This window comes from Rhinatrema bivittatum, chromosome 13 (assembly GCF_901001135.1).
Source record: "Rhinatrema bivittatum chromosome 13, aRhiBiv1.1, whole genome shotgun sequence".
NCBI lineage: Eukaryota > Metazoa > Chordata > Amphibia > Gymnophiona > Rhinatrematidae > Rhinatrema > Rhinatrema bivittatum.
The window spans coordinates 19536712-19554088 of NC_042627.1; the positions used below are offsets into that span (position 1 = coordinate 19536712).

At 42.1% G+C, this 17377-nt stretch overlaps 1 protein-coding gene across 2 annotated transcripts in view; it reads left to right on the forward strand.

Annotated features, from left to right (window-relative positions):
- Positions 1 to 17377, forward strand: part of HCN4 (hyperpolarization activated cyclic nucleotide gated potassium channel 4) — a 337366-nt gene that overhangs the window by 14130 nt on the left and 305859 nt on the right. The window contains exon 1 of one of the 2 annotated variants that reach the window (XM_029575659.1): positions 242 to 552. The exons of the other annotated variant lie outside the window; for it this stretch is intronic. Within the exon in view, the coding sequence (XP_029431519.1) occupies positions 335 to 552 (218 nt within the window). The 5' untranslated portion in view covers positions 242 to 334. Of the gene's footprint in view, positions 1 to 241; positions 553 to 17377 lie in introns of those variants that run through there. 2 annotated transcript variants of the gene reach the window in all.

Here is a 17377-nt window from a genome sequence, read left to right on the forward strand (position 1 = left end):
TTCTGGTGAGGGTCTGCGTGTGTGCAAGAACACACCCCGCTGCTTTAGTGTGGCATAAGAGGAGATACCTTTACACCTTTAAATATAAATAGCTCTTTATGAAGGAAGTATAAATCAGACAAAAAAAGGGGGAGGGCCTTAATTATTTCAGTTTGAAAGTGAAACTAAATGACCCACAAATATTTTATGTTGTAAATAGTGTTGCTCTGGCTGTGATGATTATCCTGTTCAAAATCTCCAGAGCTAGCACAATCTTTGCCTCCTTAATTGTTCAGTCCATGGAAATAAAGAGGGTCTCTGGAAGTATTTGCGTCCAGGGACGGAGGATTGCTCTATGGGGCCTGCCCCCGTGGGCTGGTCACATGGTCTTCCCCAGCTCCTTCTTGCACTGTGGCTGTGGCCCCGCGCTGTACTGGTGACTCCTGGTGAGCAGCGCGTTTGCAAACCCATTGCGAAACAAACGGTGACCAGATTGCTTCAGTGCCATATTTATTTATTTTTTTTTATCCCGCACTGCTTATCTCCAAAAGCCGGTGACTGGCCTGGCACCAGGTAAGCCGGCTCCTCAATTCACATAATGTTGTTGGTCCCGCGCCGCAGCCAAACCATTAAAGGTTTTCGGCTGCGAGTGCAACCGAATAAAATTGCTGGCCTATTCTTAAAAAAAAAGGAATAAAAACAAAAAGATGTTACTGCTAGATTCGAAGTACTGCATTGCAGACCCCACGGTGGCGGGGCTCAAGTGCAGGACCGGTCCACATCTTCCCGCATGCTTTGATCATCGACCTGCCATATTTATTAATGAATCAAGATGTGGGCCGGTCCTGCACTGCAGTAGAGCTGGGCCGCTGAAGGGTCTGCACAGCGTCTGTCCCCAATCCTGCTGCAGGCTCGCTCGCTAGAGGGAAAGGCCACCGCACCGGAGGGAGGGAGGGTTGCACGCGCAGGAGTGGTTCCACTTTCTGCCGGTGTCTGCTTACAATTTTGCACCATGCTCGGCCCCTGCCCAATTGTAGAATCGCAGCAGTTCTACAGTTAGGCAGAGGCGAAATATGGTGCAAAATTGTAAGCCGACACCGGCAGAAAGTGTCCCTAGTTTCTGCAGCCCACCAACTCCCCCTCCCGTGGTGATTTTCCCTGTACCTGAAAATGCGGCCCCTGCCCTGTGCAGCAATAAGTGGATTCCCACCCAGCAAGCAATAGAAGAACCCGTGGCTGTGGGGCAGTTTTCATTACTGAGTTAATGTGCTGGGGTGGTTCCCACACCCTGCCAGCAACAAGAGTATTTGCACAGTAGCTCATAGTTGCTGAAGAAGACCACACATGCAGCTGGGCCCAAATCCAGTGGTGAGTGACCTCCAGAGAAAGAAGGAAGGAAGACGACAATCGGGGATTCAGGGAGGTTAAGTAGTCAGATGGGGTGGGGGAAGGGAAGGGAAAGAAGAGTGGCAGGGAGGAGTTGAGGTTGAGTCAAATGGGAGGGAAAGAAAGTCAGTGAGTGAGAGGGAAGGGAATAGGGTGAGTGGGCTGAGGGGTATGAGAGGGAAGGTGAGAGAAGGGGGTGAGTGACAAAGGGAAGGAAAAGGGATGTGAATGAGGGAAAAAAAGGGGGGAGTGAGTAAGGAAAGGGGAGAGGAGATGGGAGTTCAAAATAGGATGTGAAAGAAAAACTAGGGGTGAATGAGTGAGGATTCGAAAGGGGATGTGGAAGGGGCTCTCTCACATCTCCTTTTGAACTCCCACTCATTCTCCCCTTCTCTTTCATAGCCCCTTTTGAACTCCCATCTCACCTCCACTTCCCCTTTCCTTTCTCACTCTCCTTCTTTCCCTTCATTCACACTCTTTCCTTCCTTAAACATCCCTCTGTCACTGCCACTCCCTTCCCTCTCGGCCCACTCACCCCATTCCTTATTTATATACACACCGCATCATTATATATATATATATATATATATATATATATATATATATAATAAAAATATTTGGGAGCACTGGGTAATCACTGCAGTGCGCCTTTGCATGTGTTCAGAGTGACGTTTGCCCAGAGCTGTTGCAGACATCAAGAAGAGAGGCCACACCATGATGTCAGAGAGAAGGGGAAAAAAAGAGTGGTAGCAGTGCCAGGGCTGGTGGATTCTCCAAGCCTGAGCAGCAGTAGTGGTGGCAGGGCTCACAGGATTTATCTGGCCACACTAGTGGCAGAAAGCAGCCAAGGGAGGGCGGGGGGAGTAGGAGAGAGGAGCAGCACGCGATGGGCTGTGGGGCTGCCCTTGGAAAGGCTGATGGGGGTTTCCTGGGCCTTGCCAGCCAAAGGAAGCAGTCCAGGGTTGGGTAGCGAGAAAGAAGAGAGCAGTAAGATTGGGGAGGGAGGAAGGTCAGTAAGGAGTACCATATTGGGAAGGGAGGATGAAAACAGGAATGCTAAAGGAGAGGGGGAGAGAATGCAAACCAAACCCTCCCTCCACATCACCACCATCCCTACCCTACCCTCCTCTTATAGGAGGGTAGGGTAGGGATGGGGCAGTGGGGGCAGGGTAGGAGGGTAGGGTAGGGATGGGGTAGGGATGGGGACTGTGGGGGCAGTGCTGGTCTGTCTCAACAGACAGACCAGCACTGCCCCCACAGATACATCTACTACCACTAAACATTTTTACATCTCACAAACTGCACTACCACCATCCCTTCCCCTCATACACACGTCCTACCACACACCACAAGCCCCTCCACACTTGCATACGCTCCATATACACACCGCATCACCCTCAACCCCTGCACACATCTCACACACCACCCCCTCCAGACCCACCCTACACCATCCTTACCCCCACTTACACACCACTACCACCCCCACCTCCAAAGACCCCCCCACACACACACAACCAATACCATCAAGTCCCCCTCCCCACACAAACACCATCATTGCTGCGAATTCCTTTCTTACATTCACACATCGCCACCTTCACCAACCCCTCCCTCCACATGCACCACCATTGCCAATCTCCCACTCACACGCCCTACCCTCACCAACCCCTCTACGCTCACACACACGCCCTACCACCACTGCTGCCAAACCCCTCACATACTCACAACGCCACTACAACTTTGTTCCTATCTCCACATGGGGTGAGGAAAGAGGTATAAAGTTGAGAGTATAAGGGGAAAAGTGCTCCCAGCCATACATAAACACATCCCCACATCTCCTTCCACACCACATACATATTATATTGTTATAATGTATATTGTTATAATGTAACTTTATACTCCTTTCAATTTGTCTCTTGTTATTGGTTGTTTATAGTTACTGCTTGTTCGATGTAAACCGAGTTGATTTGATTTGTATCAAGAAAGTCGGTATATAAAAGTCTTAAATAAATAAATAAACATACCAGTTCTACACCCTTCTTGCACACTGCCCCACTGGCTGAGCTGGCGAGAAAGCCCTTAATATATTGTTTGCATAAGCATATTTGTTTATATATGAGAGAGAAGAGAAAGTTTGTGTACCGCCTCCTCCTCTCTTCACTAACCCATGACAATCTCAGGTTGCCTGGAAATCAAAAGTTATTAGATATGGCACTTGGAAATATTTTTATTTATTTATTTATTTATTATTTTTATTATACCGAGTTTCATGATCGGAATCACATCAACCCGGTTTACAATTAACAATGTGAGTAAAGACAGAGAGTAACAAAGTAAAGAACATTTCCCAATACAACAACAAATATAGTAAGAAACTTAACAAATATTATAACAATATTTTGGATGTGAGAAAGTTACAAAAAACATGGAAAAATAACTTGGATATGAAAGGGAAGGAATTGTAGAACGACTATTAGCATTTTAACCAGCTGTATCATATTCTTTATATAGCTGTATCATATTCTTATATAGCTTTATATATATATATATATATATATATATATAGAACGACTATTAGCATTTTAACCAGCTGTATCATATTCTTTATATAGCTGTATCATATTCTTTATATAGCTGTATAAGCATATTCTTTATGCTTATTTATTTTAATTATTGCATGTTATTTGTTAACTTCTGCTATTCTGAAAATTTGTTCGCTTTTGGGAAATTTTTGAAATTTAAAGGTTATTTTTATTCTTTAGTTTTAATTAGATGTTCAGTTTATCAGCTGTTTTAAAATATTCTTTTTACTAGTATAGTTCATTATTATGATTTATGTTTTATATTTCTTGATTTTGTTTTTTTGAGAAATTATGTTCCTGTTTTTCCATTATTGCACTACATACAAGGCCTGCTTTATGGTTTCTAGTTGTTTTTGTCTATATGTTTCTATTTATACTTTCTGGTGTCTTTATTCTGTATTTAGTGAAGGTCTGTCTGTGTTCTGCATGAAGTATTCTGCTAGCATGTAGTTTTTGTGTAGGGATCTATACCAGCTTAGCTTGTTCTGGTTTCCAAATTGATGTTTTAGGGCCTGATGTAGTATTTGTAGTGTTGCCGTTTCATAGGGAGAGTTGTCACCGTTTGAATGCTGGCTGTTATAGCTGTTGTGATATTGGAGTCTTACTATATTCTAATTGTATTTCAGTTTACCCTAGGCTTTCTGAGAGCTGAATCCACATCCAACATATGTTATAATAGGCTTAATGCAATATGGGATCCAAGTGTCTCTCTTTTTTTTTTTTTTTTTTTTTTTTGCAGGGTTTTCAGGTTGGCACCACAGCAGTGCATGTAATGTACATGCTGTAAGTGATACAGTCACCTCATAAGATATACTGTGAATGGCCTTTTTAATGTAAAAACTGTTATAAATGTATAATTTTAATTGTGCATGGGGAGGGAGGGCTGTAAGGTTTACCTATAATGCCTTCTGTAATACTCATGCACCAGCTCTGGCTGTACTGGATCCATGTGGGAAACCAGGATTCTGGAACTTTGCTGCTTTGGATCCTATGGCTCTCCGGTCTCAGCCAGGGTATAATTTGTAGGAACAGCATAGATTAGTCTAATCTCCCCTCCCCTCTCCTCCTTTAGAGTAGGTAGGCAGTGGAGTGCCTGGGGAATTATAAAAGCAGCAGACTCTGTAGCTCTAAGCCAATGGGAATGCACTAGAATGGTGGTGGGATAGAGGGGTACAGAGAAGTGGAGGCAAACTATAGTTACAAAAAGGGATGGAATGAGCCAAGAAGAACTTCTTGTGCAGTGTTGGGGAGGCTTCTATAGGCTGGGCTGTCCTCCTAAAAGGGTCAGCTGGCTGTGGAACCAGTGAGCCTCCTGGAATAGGTGTGCCAAGAAGGGTGTGGGTGGGAATGCGAGAGGGAGAGGGCTGCTGTAGGCTGCGAAAGAGCAGACACCAAGCAAAAACATTTTAGATAATGATATGGCAGTACTGGAACAGGGGCACTCACTGTATGAGCATATGAGCAACAGCAGCACAATGAAAGAATGTATATGTTAGAGAGAGAGAGGGTGCGTGTTTGTGTGTGTGTGTGTGTCGTTCTCCCTGATACAGAAAGATACCCATACGCATACTTTCTCAATGACACACCCATACACTGAGAGCAAGAGTGTGTGTAAGCAACTTTGTATCAAAGAGAGAGACCCCCCACACATACCCTCTCTCAGACATAAAGTGAGTGTCTGAAAGAGTGTGTGTGGGTGTTGTGTCTGAGAGACTCTGTGTGTGTCTGACACTGATTGGCAGTGTGGTTGTCATATTACTTGCCACCAATCTGCTCTTGAACCAGTTGCTAAGAGACTTTAATACCAGACCAGGAATCCAAAATATAATTATGAGAGATGTAACCAGACTTGGAGGCAGATGGCAACCAGTTGCATGGATTGAAGAAGACCTGCAGCTCTATTTGCTCACCCTTGGTCTAGGGGATATTTTACTACTTAGTTATCTAGGGAAAATGTGAAATTTATGTTGATTTTTTTGGCTCAGTTCTGCCAGGCTCCAGGTCACATGTACCTATGAAGGGTCAGTTTGGTGTGCATCTTGGAAACCATGCTGCGTGGAAAATGCATAAGGAAGTCAAACAGATACCTGTGGGCTGGTTTTGAAAAAAATCCCTCGGGCTGATATTTTCCTGCAATCCGCCCTTGTTTGGGTCACAAGTGGACATTTTACCATTTATCTCTTCCCAGGTGATGCATAGTATTTTGTGAAATACTTTGTTCCAGAGCTAGTGCTATCTAGTAAATAGTGTTAATTACACTATGACCAAGAGATCATCCATATTTAAGAGGTTAATACATACCTGTTAATAGAAGAGATGTAAAAACGTTATATTGTGCATTGAATGAAAAATATAGGCAGAAATGCAGTAAAAACTTCTCAAACTGTTAATGTGCCAAAACCTCTAATAGCAAAGTATTGCTTTAGTAAAATACAGTAGAAAACCAACCTGTTAAAGGAGAACTTTAATAATGAATATTTGGAATTGCTGGGATATATTGCTCAGTCAGATAGTAATATGTTGTCAAACGATATCTAATTTGCTTCATTTGCAATTACATTGGTTGCATTCACCTTGTGCTTTCGAAGAGTGGGCGATGTCTTTTGCACTGGGGATAGAGGAGGAATCAGATAACATCCCTGTTTTGCTGCTTTGGCATTCAAAATGGACGCAACCAGTACAGAGTTGGATATCGTAAGCAAAATAAAGAGAGTAGTTAGATATAAATTGTTGGCAGACTTCTTGCCCAGCCAGGCATGTCCTTACATCAGACTGGACAGTACAGAGCAGTAATTTTTATTATTGAAGAAATCGTGTTTTCAGTTTGCCAAACCAAGATATGAAACAAAGGCAATGTAACTCACTTAAAGAAATACCTATCAATCCATATACAGTACCTTAGGGCACTGAAATTAAATGTTGAAACAGGCTTTCACTGTGCCATTTGTTGTTTCTGATGTCTGCCTCCAGTGAATACCCAGATTAGTACATCGGTTAGATCTCCTGTAGCTTCCCTTATTGAAATGAATAGCCATATTATACAACAAAAGTGTGCAAAGCTGTAAGGCTAGCAGGAAATATGCCAGAATGCAGAATTTCCACAAAATAGAAGCTACATCTGACGTCTCAGAGAAATGCCAGTCATTGGTGCACCTGATAAAAGCTTTATAATATTTACAGTTGATGAGGGCATGATGGAGAGTGGGAAGGGCATCAGGCAGGTGCTTATGACAAACACAGTGACCTCTCCCTTCCACTACCTTGTGAGCAGTCTTAGTTACAGTATGTTGCTACAGCAAGGATGGTGAATGTTAACTTCAGTTATTTATTTCATTTTGTGTTTTTCATACATTGTAAAAACATAGATAAAAATAATGGAAACAAATAGTTTACTGTGGAAAGAGGAGAAAAATGTGTCTCTGTGATTGAAAGTATATTTGGATTTTCTATCAGCTGGACTAGGGGAGCTGCACTTTTAACTATATGGTAGAGGCACTAACATGGAACCAGAGGGTTACAGGTTCATATCCTACCATCTCCATGCCATGGAGACCCAGTAGATGCAAATTTATCTCATGCATATTCATTGTGGAAATCCTGAAAACCCGACTGGTTGTGGGGGTCCCCAGGACAGGTTTGGGAAGTTCTGACCTAAAGCAGCAGTTCATCAGTCATATTCAGTATATATTGAGTTCCTATGAATAAGGGTCAGAACTATTCTGTGTCTCCCATCTACAGAATTCATAATGGTAAGGGTGACTAAATGGAGTTTCCAAATATGTGAAATAATAATATCTCCTCAAGAATCAAATAAAAATCTGAATGAGAAAGGGGATTCTTAGTTATTCTGTCTCTTTTAATTGAACAACTGACTTATTTAGAAAGAGGTTACTAATAGTGTTTGCTTATAGCTCAGAGAAGAAAATATTGCCCATAATTTTGCTTTTTTGTTCACAGATGCTCTCGGACCTTCTGCTAGATCAGGGCAGGGATATTTATAGGATAGGGTAAATGGGTGCATAACAATAGTATTTTTCACCAGTTTTATGCTTTTAAGTTATTTCTCCCCCAAGGCTAGCAATGTATAATAATGTAGACCATCTGCTATAACCAAATATGATCCTTTTGTTCTGCTTGGTGACTAAAAAGTGGCTGGGGAAGAAAGGAAGGATCAGGGGAGGAAATAGTCATTTTGACCTAAAAGTTTCTCTGCTGGATCCTGCAAAAAAAAAAAAGAGGAAACTCAGTGAAATGTGACAGCGTTGGTAGTGGCTGTACATGTTGTAATCTTATTCTTCCTACTGCTTTACAGTAGTCCTTCATTTCCTTTCCAGGCACACATTGCATTTGCAAGAATTCAGACCTCTAATATAAATGGCGCTTCTTTTAAAGTTGCAGTCTAATGCAGTAGTTACCTTATCAGGATCTTGGTTTTCTAGAAGATTTTGTCATAGGCACAGAGCTAGGGCAATTATTCTAAAATCATGGCCCAGGGTGTCATAGACTCATTTTATTTTGAACACCTAAAACAATGCTGGGCTAAAAAAGACAGGAGAACAAGAAATAATCACAGGAAAATAGTAATTATCACATGGTGAGATCACAGTGGGAGAGGGCAGGATCACAGGAAGAAGGTCTCATGATTGGAGAGCATCAACCAGGTGCAGCAGGAAAGGATCCTGTAGCAAGGACCTGCTCTCCAGGTGATGCATTGTCCTTTCGCACTGAGGATATCTCCCCAAGGCCTATTGCCCAGGAGGGAAGGGTTAGGTCGGCTGTCATAGTTGGTGATTCGATTATTAGGAATGTAGATAGCTGGGTGGCTGGTGGGCGTGAGGATCACCTGGTAACATGCCTACCTGGTGCGAAGGTGGCGGACCTCACACGTCACCTACATAGGCACCAACGACATAGGAAAATGTGGGAGGGAGGTTCTGGAAGCCAAATTTAGGCTCTTAGGTAGAAAGCTTAAATCCAGAACCTCCAGGGTAGCATTCTCTGAAATACTCCCTGTTCCACACGCAGGTCACCAGAGGCAGGCAGAGCTCCGGAGTCTCAGTGCGTGGATGAGACGATGGTGCAAGGAAGAGGGATTCAGTTTTGTTAGGAACTGGGGAACCTTTTGGGGAAGGGGGAGTCTCTTCCGAAGGGATGGGCTCCACCTTAACCAGGGTGGAACCAGATTGCTGGCGCTAACCTTTAAAAAGGAGATAGAGCAGCTTTTAAACTAGAACAAAGGGGAAAGTCGACAGTCGCTCAGCAGCGCATGGTTCGGAGAGAGGTATCTTCAAAGGATACTAATGATGCATTAGAATTAGGGCATCCTGACAGTGAGGTTCCAATAATAAGAAAAGTAGTCCAAGTTCCTGTAACTAAAAACTCACCTGAGCTAAAAAATTCTAACTTATCCCTATCAATTAAAAAGCAGAATGAAAATACAAACAAAAACAAACTTTGAAATGTTTGCTAATGCCAGAAGTCTAAGAAGTAAGATGGGAGAATTAGAATGTATAGCAGTGAATGATGACATAGACTTAATTGGCATCTCAGAGACATGGTGGAAGGAGAATAACCAATGGGACAGTGCTATATCGGGGTACAAATTAAATCGCAATGATAGAGAGGAGCACCCGGGAGGCGGTGTGGCGCTTTATGTCCGGGATGGCATAGAGCCCAACAGGATAAACATCCTGCATGAGACTAAATGCAAAATTGAATCTTTATGGGTAGAAATCCCTTGTGTATCGGGGAATACTATAGTGATAGGAGTATACTGCCGTCCACCTGGTCAAGATGGTGAGACGGAAAGTGAAATGCTAAGAGAAATTAGGGAAGCTAACCAAATTGGTAGTGCGGTAATAATGGGAGACTTCAATTACCCCAATACTGACTGGGTAAATATATCATCGGGACATGCTAGAGAGATAACATTCCTGGATGGAATAAATGATAGCTTTATGGAGCAATTGGTTCAGTAACCGATGAGAGAGGGAGCAATTTTAGATCTAATTCTCAGTGGAGCACAATACTTGGTGAGAGAGGTAACGGTGGTGGGGCCGCTTGGCAATAGTGCTCATAATATGATCAAATTTGAATTAATGACTGGAAGAGGAACAGTATGCAAATCCATGGCTCTCGTGCTAAACTTTCAAAAGGGAAACTTTGATAAAATGAGAAAAATTGTTAGAAAAAAACTGAAAGGAGCAGCTACAAAAGTAAAAAATATGCAAGAGGTGTGGTCACTGTTAAAAAATACCATTCTAGAAGCACAGTCCAGATGTATTCCACACATTAAGAAAGGTGGAAAGAAGGCAAAACAATTACCGGCATGGTTAAAAGGGGAGGTGAAAGAAGCTATTTTAGCCAAAAGATCTTCATTCAAAAATTGGAAGAAGGATCCAACAGAAGAAAATAGGATAATGCATAAACGTTGGCAAGTTAAATGTAAGATATTGATAAGACAGACTAAGAGAGAATTTGAAAAGAAGTTGGCTGTAGAAGCAAAAACTCACTGTAAAAACTTTTTAAAATATATCCGAAGCAGAAAGTCAGTTGGACCGTTAGATGATCAAGGGGTTAAAGGGGCACTTAGAGAAGGTAAGGCCATTGCGGAAAGATTAAATGATTTCTTTGCTTCGGTGTTTACTGAAGAGGATGTTGGGGAGGTACCCGTACTGGAGAAGGCTTTCATGAGTAATGATTCAGATGGACTGAATCAAATCACGGTGAACCTAGAAGATGTGGTAGACCTGATTGACAAACTGAAGAGTAGTAAATCACCTGGACCGGATGGTATACACCCCAGAGTTCTGAAGGAACTAAAAAATGAAATTTCAGACCTATTAGTAAAAATTTGTAACCTATCATTAAAATCATCCATTGTACCTGAAGACTGGAGTATAGCTAATGTAACCCCAATATTTAAAAAGGGCTTCAGGGGCGATCCGGGAAACTACAGGCCGGTTAGCCTGACTTCAGTGCCAGGAAAAATAGTGGAAAGTGTTCTAAACATCAAAATCACAGAACATATAGAAAGACATGGTTTAATGGAACAAAGTCAGCATGGCTTTACTCAAGGCAAGTCTTGCCTCACAAATCTGCTTCACATTTTTTAAGGAGTTAATAAATGTGGATAAAGGTGAACCTGTAGATGTAGTATACTTGGATTTTCAGAAGGTGTTTGACAAAGGTCCTCATGAGAGGCTTATAGGAAAAGTAAAAAGTCATGGGATAGGTGACGATGTCCTTTCGTGGATTGCAAACTGGCTAAAAGACAGGAAACAGAGTAGGATTAAATGGACAATTTTCTCAGTGGAAGGGAGTGGGCAGTGGAGTGCCTCAGGGATCTGTATTGGGACCCGTACTTTTCAATATTTATATAAATGATCTGGAAAGAAATACAATGAGTGAGATAATCCAATTGGCAGATGATACAAATTGTTCAGAGTAGTTAAATCACAAGCAGATTGTGATAAATTGCAGGAAGACCTTGTGAGACTGGAAAATTGGGCATCCAAATGGCAGATGAAATTTAATGTGAATAAGTGCAAGGTGATGCATATAGGGAAAAATAACCCATGCTATAGTTACACAATGTTAGGTTCCATATTAGGTGCTACAACCCAAGAAAGAGATCTAGGTGTCATAGTGGATAACACAATGAAATCGTCAGTTCAGTGTGCTGCGGCAGTCAAAAAAGCAAACAGAATGTTGGGAATTATTAGAAAGGGAATGGTGAATAAAACGGAAAATGTCATAATGCCTCTGTATCGCTCCATGGTGAGACCGCACCTTGAATACTGTGTACAATTCTGGTCGCTGCATCTCAAAAAAGATATAATTGCGATGGAGAAGGTACAGAGAAGGGCTACCAAAATGATATGAGGAAAGGGCTACCAAAATGATATGAGGAAAGACTAAAGAGGTTAGGACTTTTCAGCTTGGAGAAGAGACGGCTGAGGGGGGATATGATAGAGGTGTTTAAAATCATGAGAGGTCTAGAACGGGTAGATGTGAATCGGTTATTTACTCTTTCAGATAATAGAAAGACTAGAGGGCACTCCATGAAGTTAGCATGTGGCACATTTAAAACTAATTGGAAAAAGTTCTTTTTTACTCAATGCACAATTAAACTCTGGAATTTGTTGCCAGAGGATGTGGTTAGTGCAGTTAGTATAGCTGTGTTTAAAAAAGGATTGGATAAGTTCTTGGAGGCGAAGTCCATTACCTACTATTAATTAAATTGACTTAGAAAATAGCCACTGCTATTACTAGCAACGGTAACATGGAATAGACTTAGTTTTTGGGTACTTGCCAAGTTCTTATGGCCTGGATTGGCCACTGTTGGAAACAGGATGCTGGGCTTGATGGACCCTTGGTCTGACCCAGTATGGCATGTTCTTATGTAGTACAGGTGAATTTCTTTACAATCAGTACAAGTGAGCTGTATGCTGGATAGTTTGGAGGTTACATTCACTCACTGAGATGTTGGCAGTACTTAAACTAATACATTGTCTTACAATCTGCCATTTCTGATAAACAGTGGATTTTTGAAACCGATATCAAAAGCATTTTTCTTCAGAGCACTTTCAAAGTTTTCTGATTATAAGCTGAGCAGTGAATCAGCTCAACTTTTATGGTTCTTTTGTTCTTCATGACTAGCAGTTGGAAAGCAGAACTAAAAGCCCATAGATTCAATAGGGCACAAGCAGGACTGGCTCAGTGTTTCCCTGACCACCTGGAGCCATTTAGTTACCCTCCTGAATTCTGAGCCTGACATGGAACAGTTTGGAAACTCTCACAATCAGATCACTTGGTTCCTACCCTACCAATATTGTTTTGCTAAAGCTTTGCTTGATAAGTTTGGGGGGGGGGGAGCCTAGAAAACGACATTCCTTGAAGAAGCTGTAAAGTGAAGTACAGCCTCTTTCAGGAGTGGTTATCTGACAGAAGCTCCTGAGATATGATAAGAGGTGGCGTGCTGTGCCAAGAGATGGGTCTGTGCCTTATCCCTCACAGCACCCTTCCTAACAGCCAGAGCACTGGCTGCAGCAGAACACTGGCAGACTGTGTTAGAGAGTCACTGATTACAAGTAACTGGTCACAAATAATCCTAGCCACTTTCCAGAGTGGCTAATGGATGGCACTGATTATGCTGCTATTTGGATAGTGGAATAGTGTTACTGATTACTTTCTCTCAATAATTCTTTGGTACATTGTGTTCCTACTGCATCAGTAGAGGAGATTTCCTTTTTCTCTGCTCTTAAGATGTTAACAACTTAACGACTAGGAATTTCTGTCCTGGGAGGTGTGAGTAGGGAAAGGGGAGTCGTGATCCAGTATCCTTACTGGGACTAGTTGTTGTTAAGATGAATTCTGCTACTTTTATTCTTCCCAGGTCAAGCTCTGCATAGGGGACATGGTGATGAGCCACATTCTCTTATCTGTGTACCATTCTAAATGTACCATTAGTCTCTGTGAAAGAAGAAATGTGGCTGTGGTTAATTTTGTTTTTTTTTCTTTTAATGAGATTGGTAAGGCCTTTTTCCCTTGTAATCAATCAGTCCATTGCACTGGTTATGTATCCCTGTCCCATGCCTGCATTGAGGTAAATAGAGGCAGGAAGAGGGTGAGGGGGTAACAGCAGTGTGAGGCGAGTTAGTGCAGTGACAGCTGAACTGAGACATCAAGTCTGCCAGGGAGCAGACGGTAGATTGGATTCTGAGACACAGTGAGAGGGCTGGCACTTCACTGGAGGTGTTGGAGTTTGGATTAACTAACCCCACAGCCCACTCAGATAAGAGAAGTCATATCAAGTACATTTACATCCAACTTCTACAGCCTGGGAAAGATATGGACTCCCTGTGTTTTTAAGGTGCAGTGGAATGTAAGAAGATAAACCATATATATATATATATATATATATATATATATATATATATATATATATATATATATATATATATATATAAAACCTGTCCACTCTGAGGGAGTTAGGAAAGTGCTGGGAGTTCTTCTAAAGCTGGTCTAATAAATATTGGCTTGGACCAAATGTGATAAATGTCATTCCCAGGGTATAAAATCAAAGAATCATGGTTTCTCCCATTCGTTAATAATCTCAGATAGATACCAAGGAGAAGTTCAAGACAGTGGCTGAGCTTATTTGCTAGTAGAACAAATGAAAAAGCTGAGATGACTGTTCTCTTGGGAAAAAGTTGCATTTTTGAGGCATAGCTCTTATTTACATAATATATAAGTTGCTAAATGAAATACAGAGGACAGAAAAATCATATCAGACAAATGTAGGTTACAGTGGGGTAACTAGGGAGTTACTCTTCAGAGATGATAAGCCGTTTGGGCCTAAGGGCTACTTTAGTATCCTGCCGAGATGATGGGCACTGCAGCCAAGGAGTGAGGGGACGTATTCCCTGGAATTTCAGCCAAAGAATGTTGAGTATTGTGAGTTTCAGAAGTAGTCCTGGGAGGATTTAATCTGGTCTACACCAGCAACATCGCTTCTGGCCTGAGAAAGTCACTTCCAGACAGAAATGGCATACTCGAGCTGCCACGGGCCAGGACCTGTTTCAGCTCTGTGGGTCAGATGGAAGCTTCCTGCAGGCCAGGTGTGGCCCATAAGCAGGGCTGAATTTAAAACTTAGATGCCAGTAGGCACTGGGAAGGAGGGGCAATTTCAGTCTCAAAATCATTGAAGGGTTGTGGGGGAAGGTAAGCCCCCCGTTCTCCCAAGAAATCATTGGAAGGAGAGGGAAGATGTCCCTCCCCACCAGAAATGATCAGATGGTGTGTGTGGATGGGGAGAAAAAATCCACTCCCCCCCCCCCCACCCAAGAAATTATCAGAGGGTGCATCAGGATGTGGGGAGATAAATCCTCTCTCCCCCGGAAATCATCAGAGATTTGAGGGAGGAGGGAAACCCACCCTCTCCCCCATAAATAACTGGAGGTTTGGGACCCCTGCCCACATCTTCCACTCTTGCCCTGACCTCCAGTGTCACATCTTCCCTGATCTCCAGGCCTGAAGCCGCTTGTCCAGCAACTTCATCCAGGCCCACAAAAAAATAACTTGAATAAAGTCAATGTGTGACCCAGAGCTGACACATGCTCATGGGCCCTGTGGTAGCCCTTCCTTTCGCACAGGATTTCCTGATAACAGAAAGCCAGTGTGAGAGAAAGGTGTGCAGCAACCACAGGATCTACGAGTGCTTGCTGGCTCCAGGCCGCATGTTGGCTTTAAACAAGTTATTGCTACATTCCCGGATAAAGGAGGCAGCAAGTGGCTGCAGGCTCGGATGTTGGGTGGCAACACTCATGTGCCTATCAAAATTTGGCACCAGAGGTACTTGCTTACATTGCCTATCCCAAAATCCAGGCTGGCCCACAGTCCACAGTTTGCCAGTCTCTGCATGAGAGTATCCAAATTCAAGCAAAGTTTATCAGAGTGAGACATCTAGGAACCTGCCAACCATTGGCAGTTACTAATCTCTAAGCAGACTTTTACCTGGCATAACCCTGTGACTCTCCCAGATCCTTGGCTTCTGTTCAGAGCGTCCTAACCAGCTTAGAGACTAGTTTTCTCTCTTACAGACCACATTAATTAATTAAAGTCCTTAGAATCTTTCCAAATATAACTGTGCCCCTAAGTGATATCAGGCAAGTGAAATTGGCCTTATTTCACTGAAGAGTTTCTTAGGTCCTGTTCACAGACCCAGAAGGAATTTTTAATCCTCTTCTCGTATTAGTTGTATTTTCCTCTCAGGGGAATCTTTTTGGGGATAGCTGCCATCATGTCAGGAGTAAGAAGGTAATAGCCTTTGCTCAGATAAAATATTCCATGCCATTGGGGATTGAAACAGAAAAATGGATTTGCAGGGAGCCAGGAAGGCTGTCATTACCTTCTCCTATTGATCTCCTTCCAAAACTTTCCAGTACAGAGGTGACCAACTCCAGTCCTTATGGGCCACAAACAGGTCCGGTTTTCAGGATATCCAGAATAAATATGCATAAAATATATTTACATACCATGGAGGTGGTGAATGCAAATCTATCTCATACATATTTACTATGGATATCCTGAAATCCAGGTTTGTTTGTAGTTCCTGAAGTTAGCTACTCCTGCTCTGGTAACACACAGGATGACCAGAGCTGGAGTTAGAGTTGTCAACTGGCTCCAGATTTTCAGGAAAGGTTGATCCAGCCCTGATTTTGCCCCTTTGCATGTAGGGACCTGTAGGTCTGATTTCCCTGTTGCATTCCCTAAGAAACGCAAGAATGTATCCCTGCATCCAGTGGATTAGAAGCAGGACTGGATCAGCTTGTCCTGATAATTTGGAAGAAATTGGCAGCCCTAGCTGGCACAGTTTATTTATTGTTCCATACTTTGAGCATTACATAGGAAGAAGTGTAATTAAATACAGTCTGTTTTTTTTTTTTTAATTATTATTTCAGTGAATATAAAAAGGGTGAACAAGAGATATATGATCCTGTTTAGAGCCAAGGGGATTACATCATACTGTGAACATTTATTTATTTATTTATAAACATTTGATATTCCTCCTTTTCCAAACTAGTCTCAAGGCAGATTACAATCAGAATTAGAATTAAATTCCTATTACAATAATGCACATTTTACAGTCAACACAGGGAACACAAAGGAGGGCATTTAGAGATATGATTGGAGGTGCAAGGGGTTATTTAGTAGAAGGAATCGTAGGAGTGCAAGTCTTGTCAGATGGATTAGGGCATGCGATTGCTATATAGAAATCCTGTCTCTAGACAGATTGAAACTAGGGGGTATCCTGACCCATCCTCTGATCTTATTCCAGAAGTTAGACTCCGCTTTTAGCTTAAGCCATAAATACAGCAGCCCTGTTACTGGATTCTTTGCAAGCTGCGCTTTTATTGGGTCAGCAAAAGAATTAGCCAAAGATGATGTCTTACAGTACATATACTTTCCAGAGCACACTAGTTGTCTTCACATCGTAGCAGGATTCTGGCACAGACTTACAGCAGCTTTGAGCAGGGGGAAATATATTTGGGTCTAAGGGCAAATGGAATTTTGGAAAAGGTCTGTGAGCAAAGTGGAGGGCATCTGTGACATGCTCTGAATATCTTTTTTTCAAGCAAATATCTCCCCATCTACTGCTTTGACAGCTATTGCTATTCAGGCTTTTCCTCTCTTCATTCTCCAAAGGCCAAAAATTATTTGGGTGAATTAATCCCAAAATGTTCAGAATAGCTTAGAAAACATACAATAAACATATATAAATAAAAATCAACACATAATATATGTAACTAAGCATTCATTTTTTATTTTATATCAACCTGTTAATATTCTTATGCATTTTCTTGTTAGAGCCATCTTTAATGGAACCAACAAGAAACAGGAAACTAAAGCAATAGAGAAATTAACTAGTC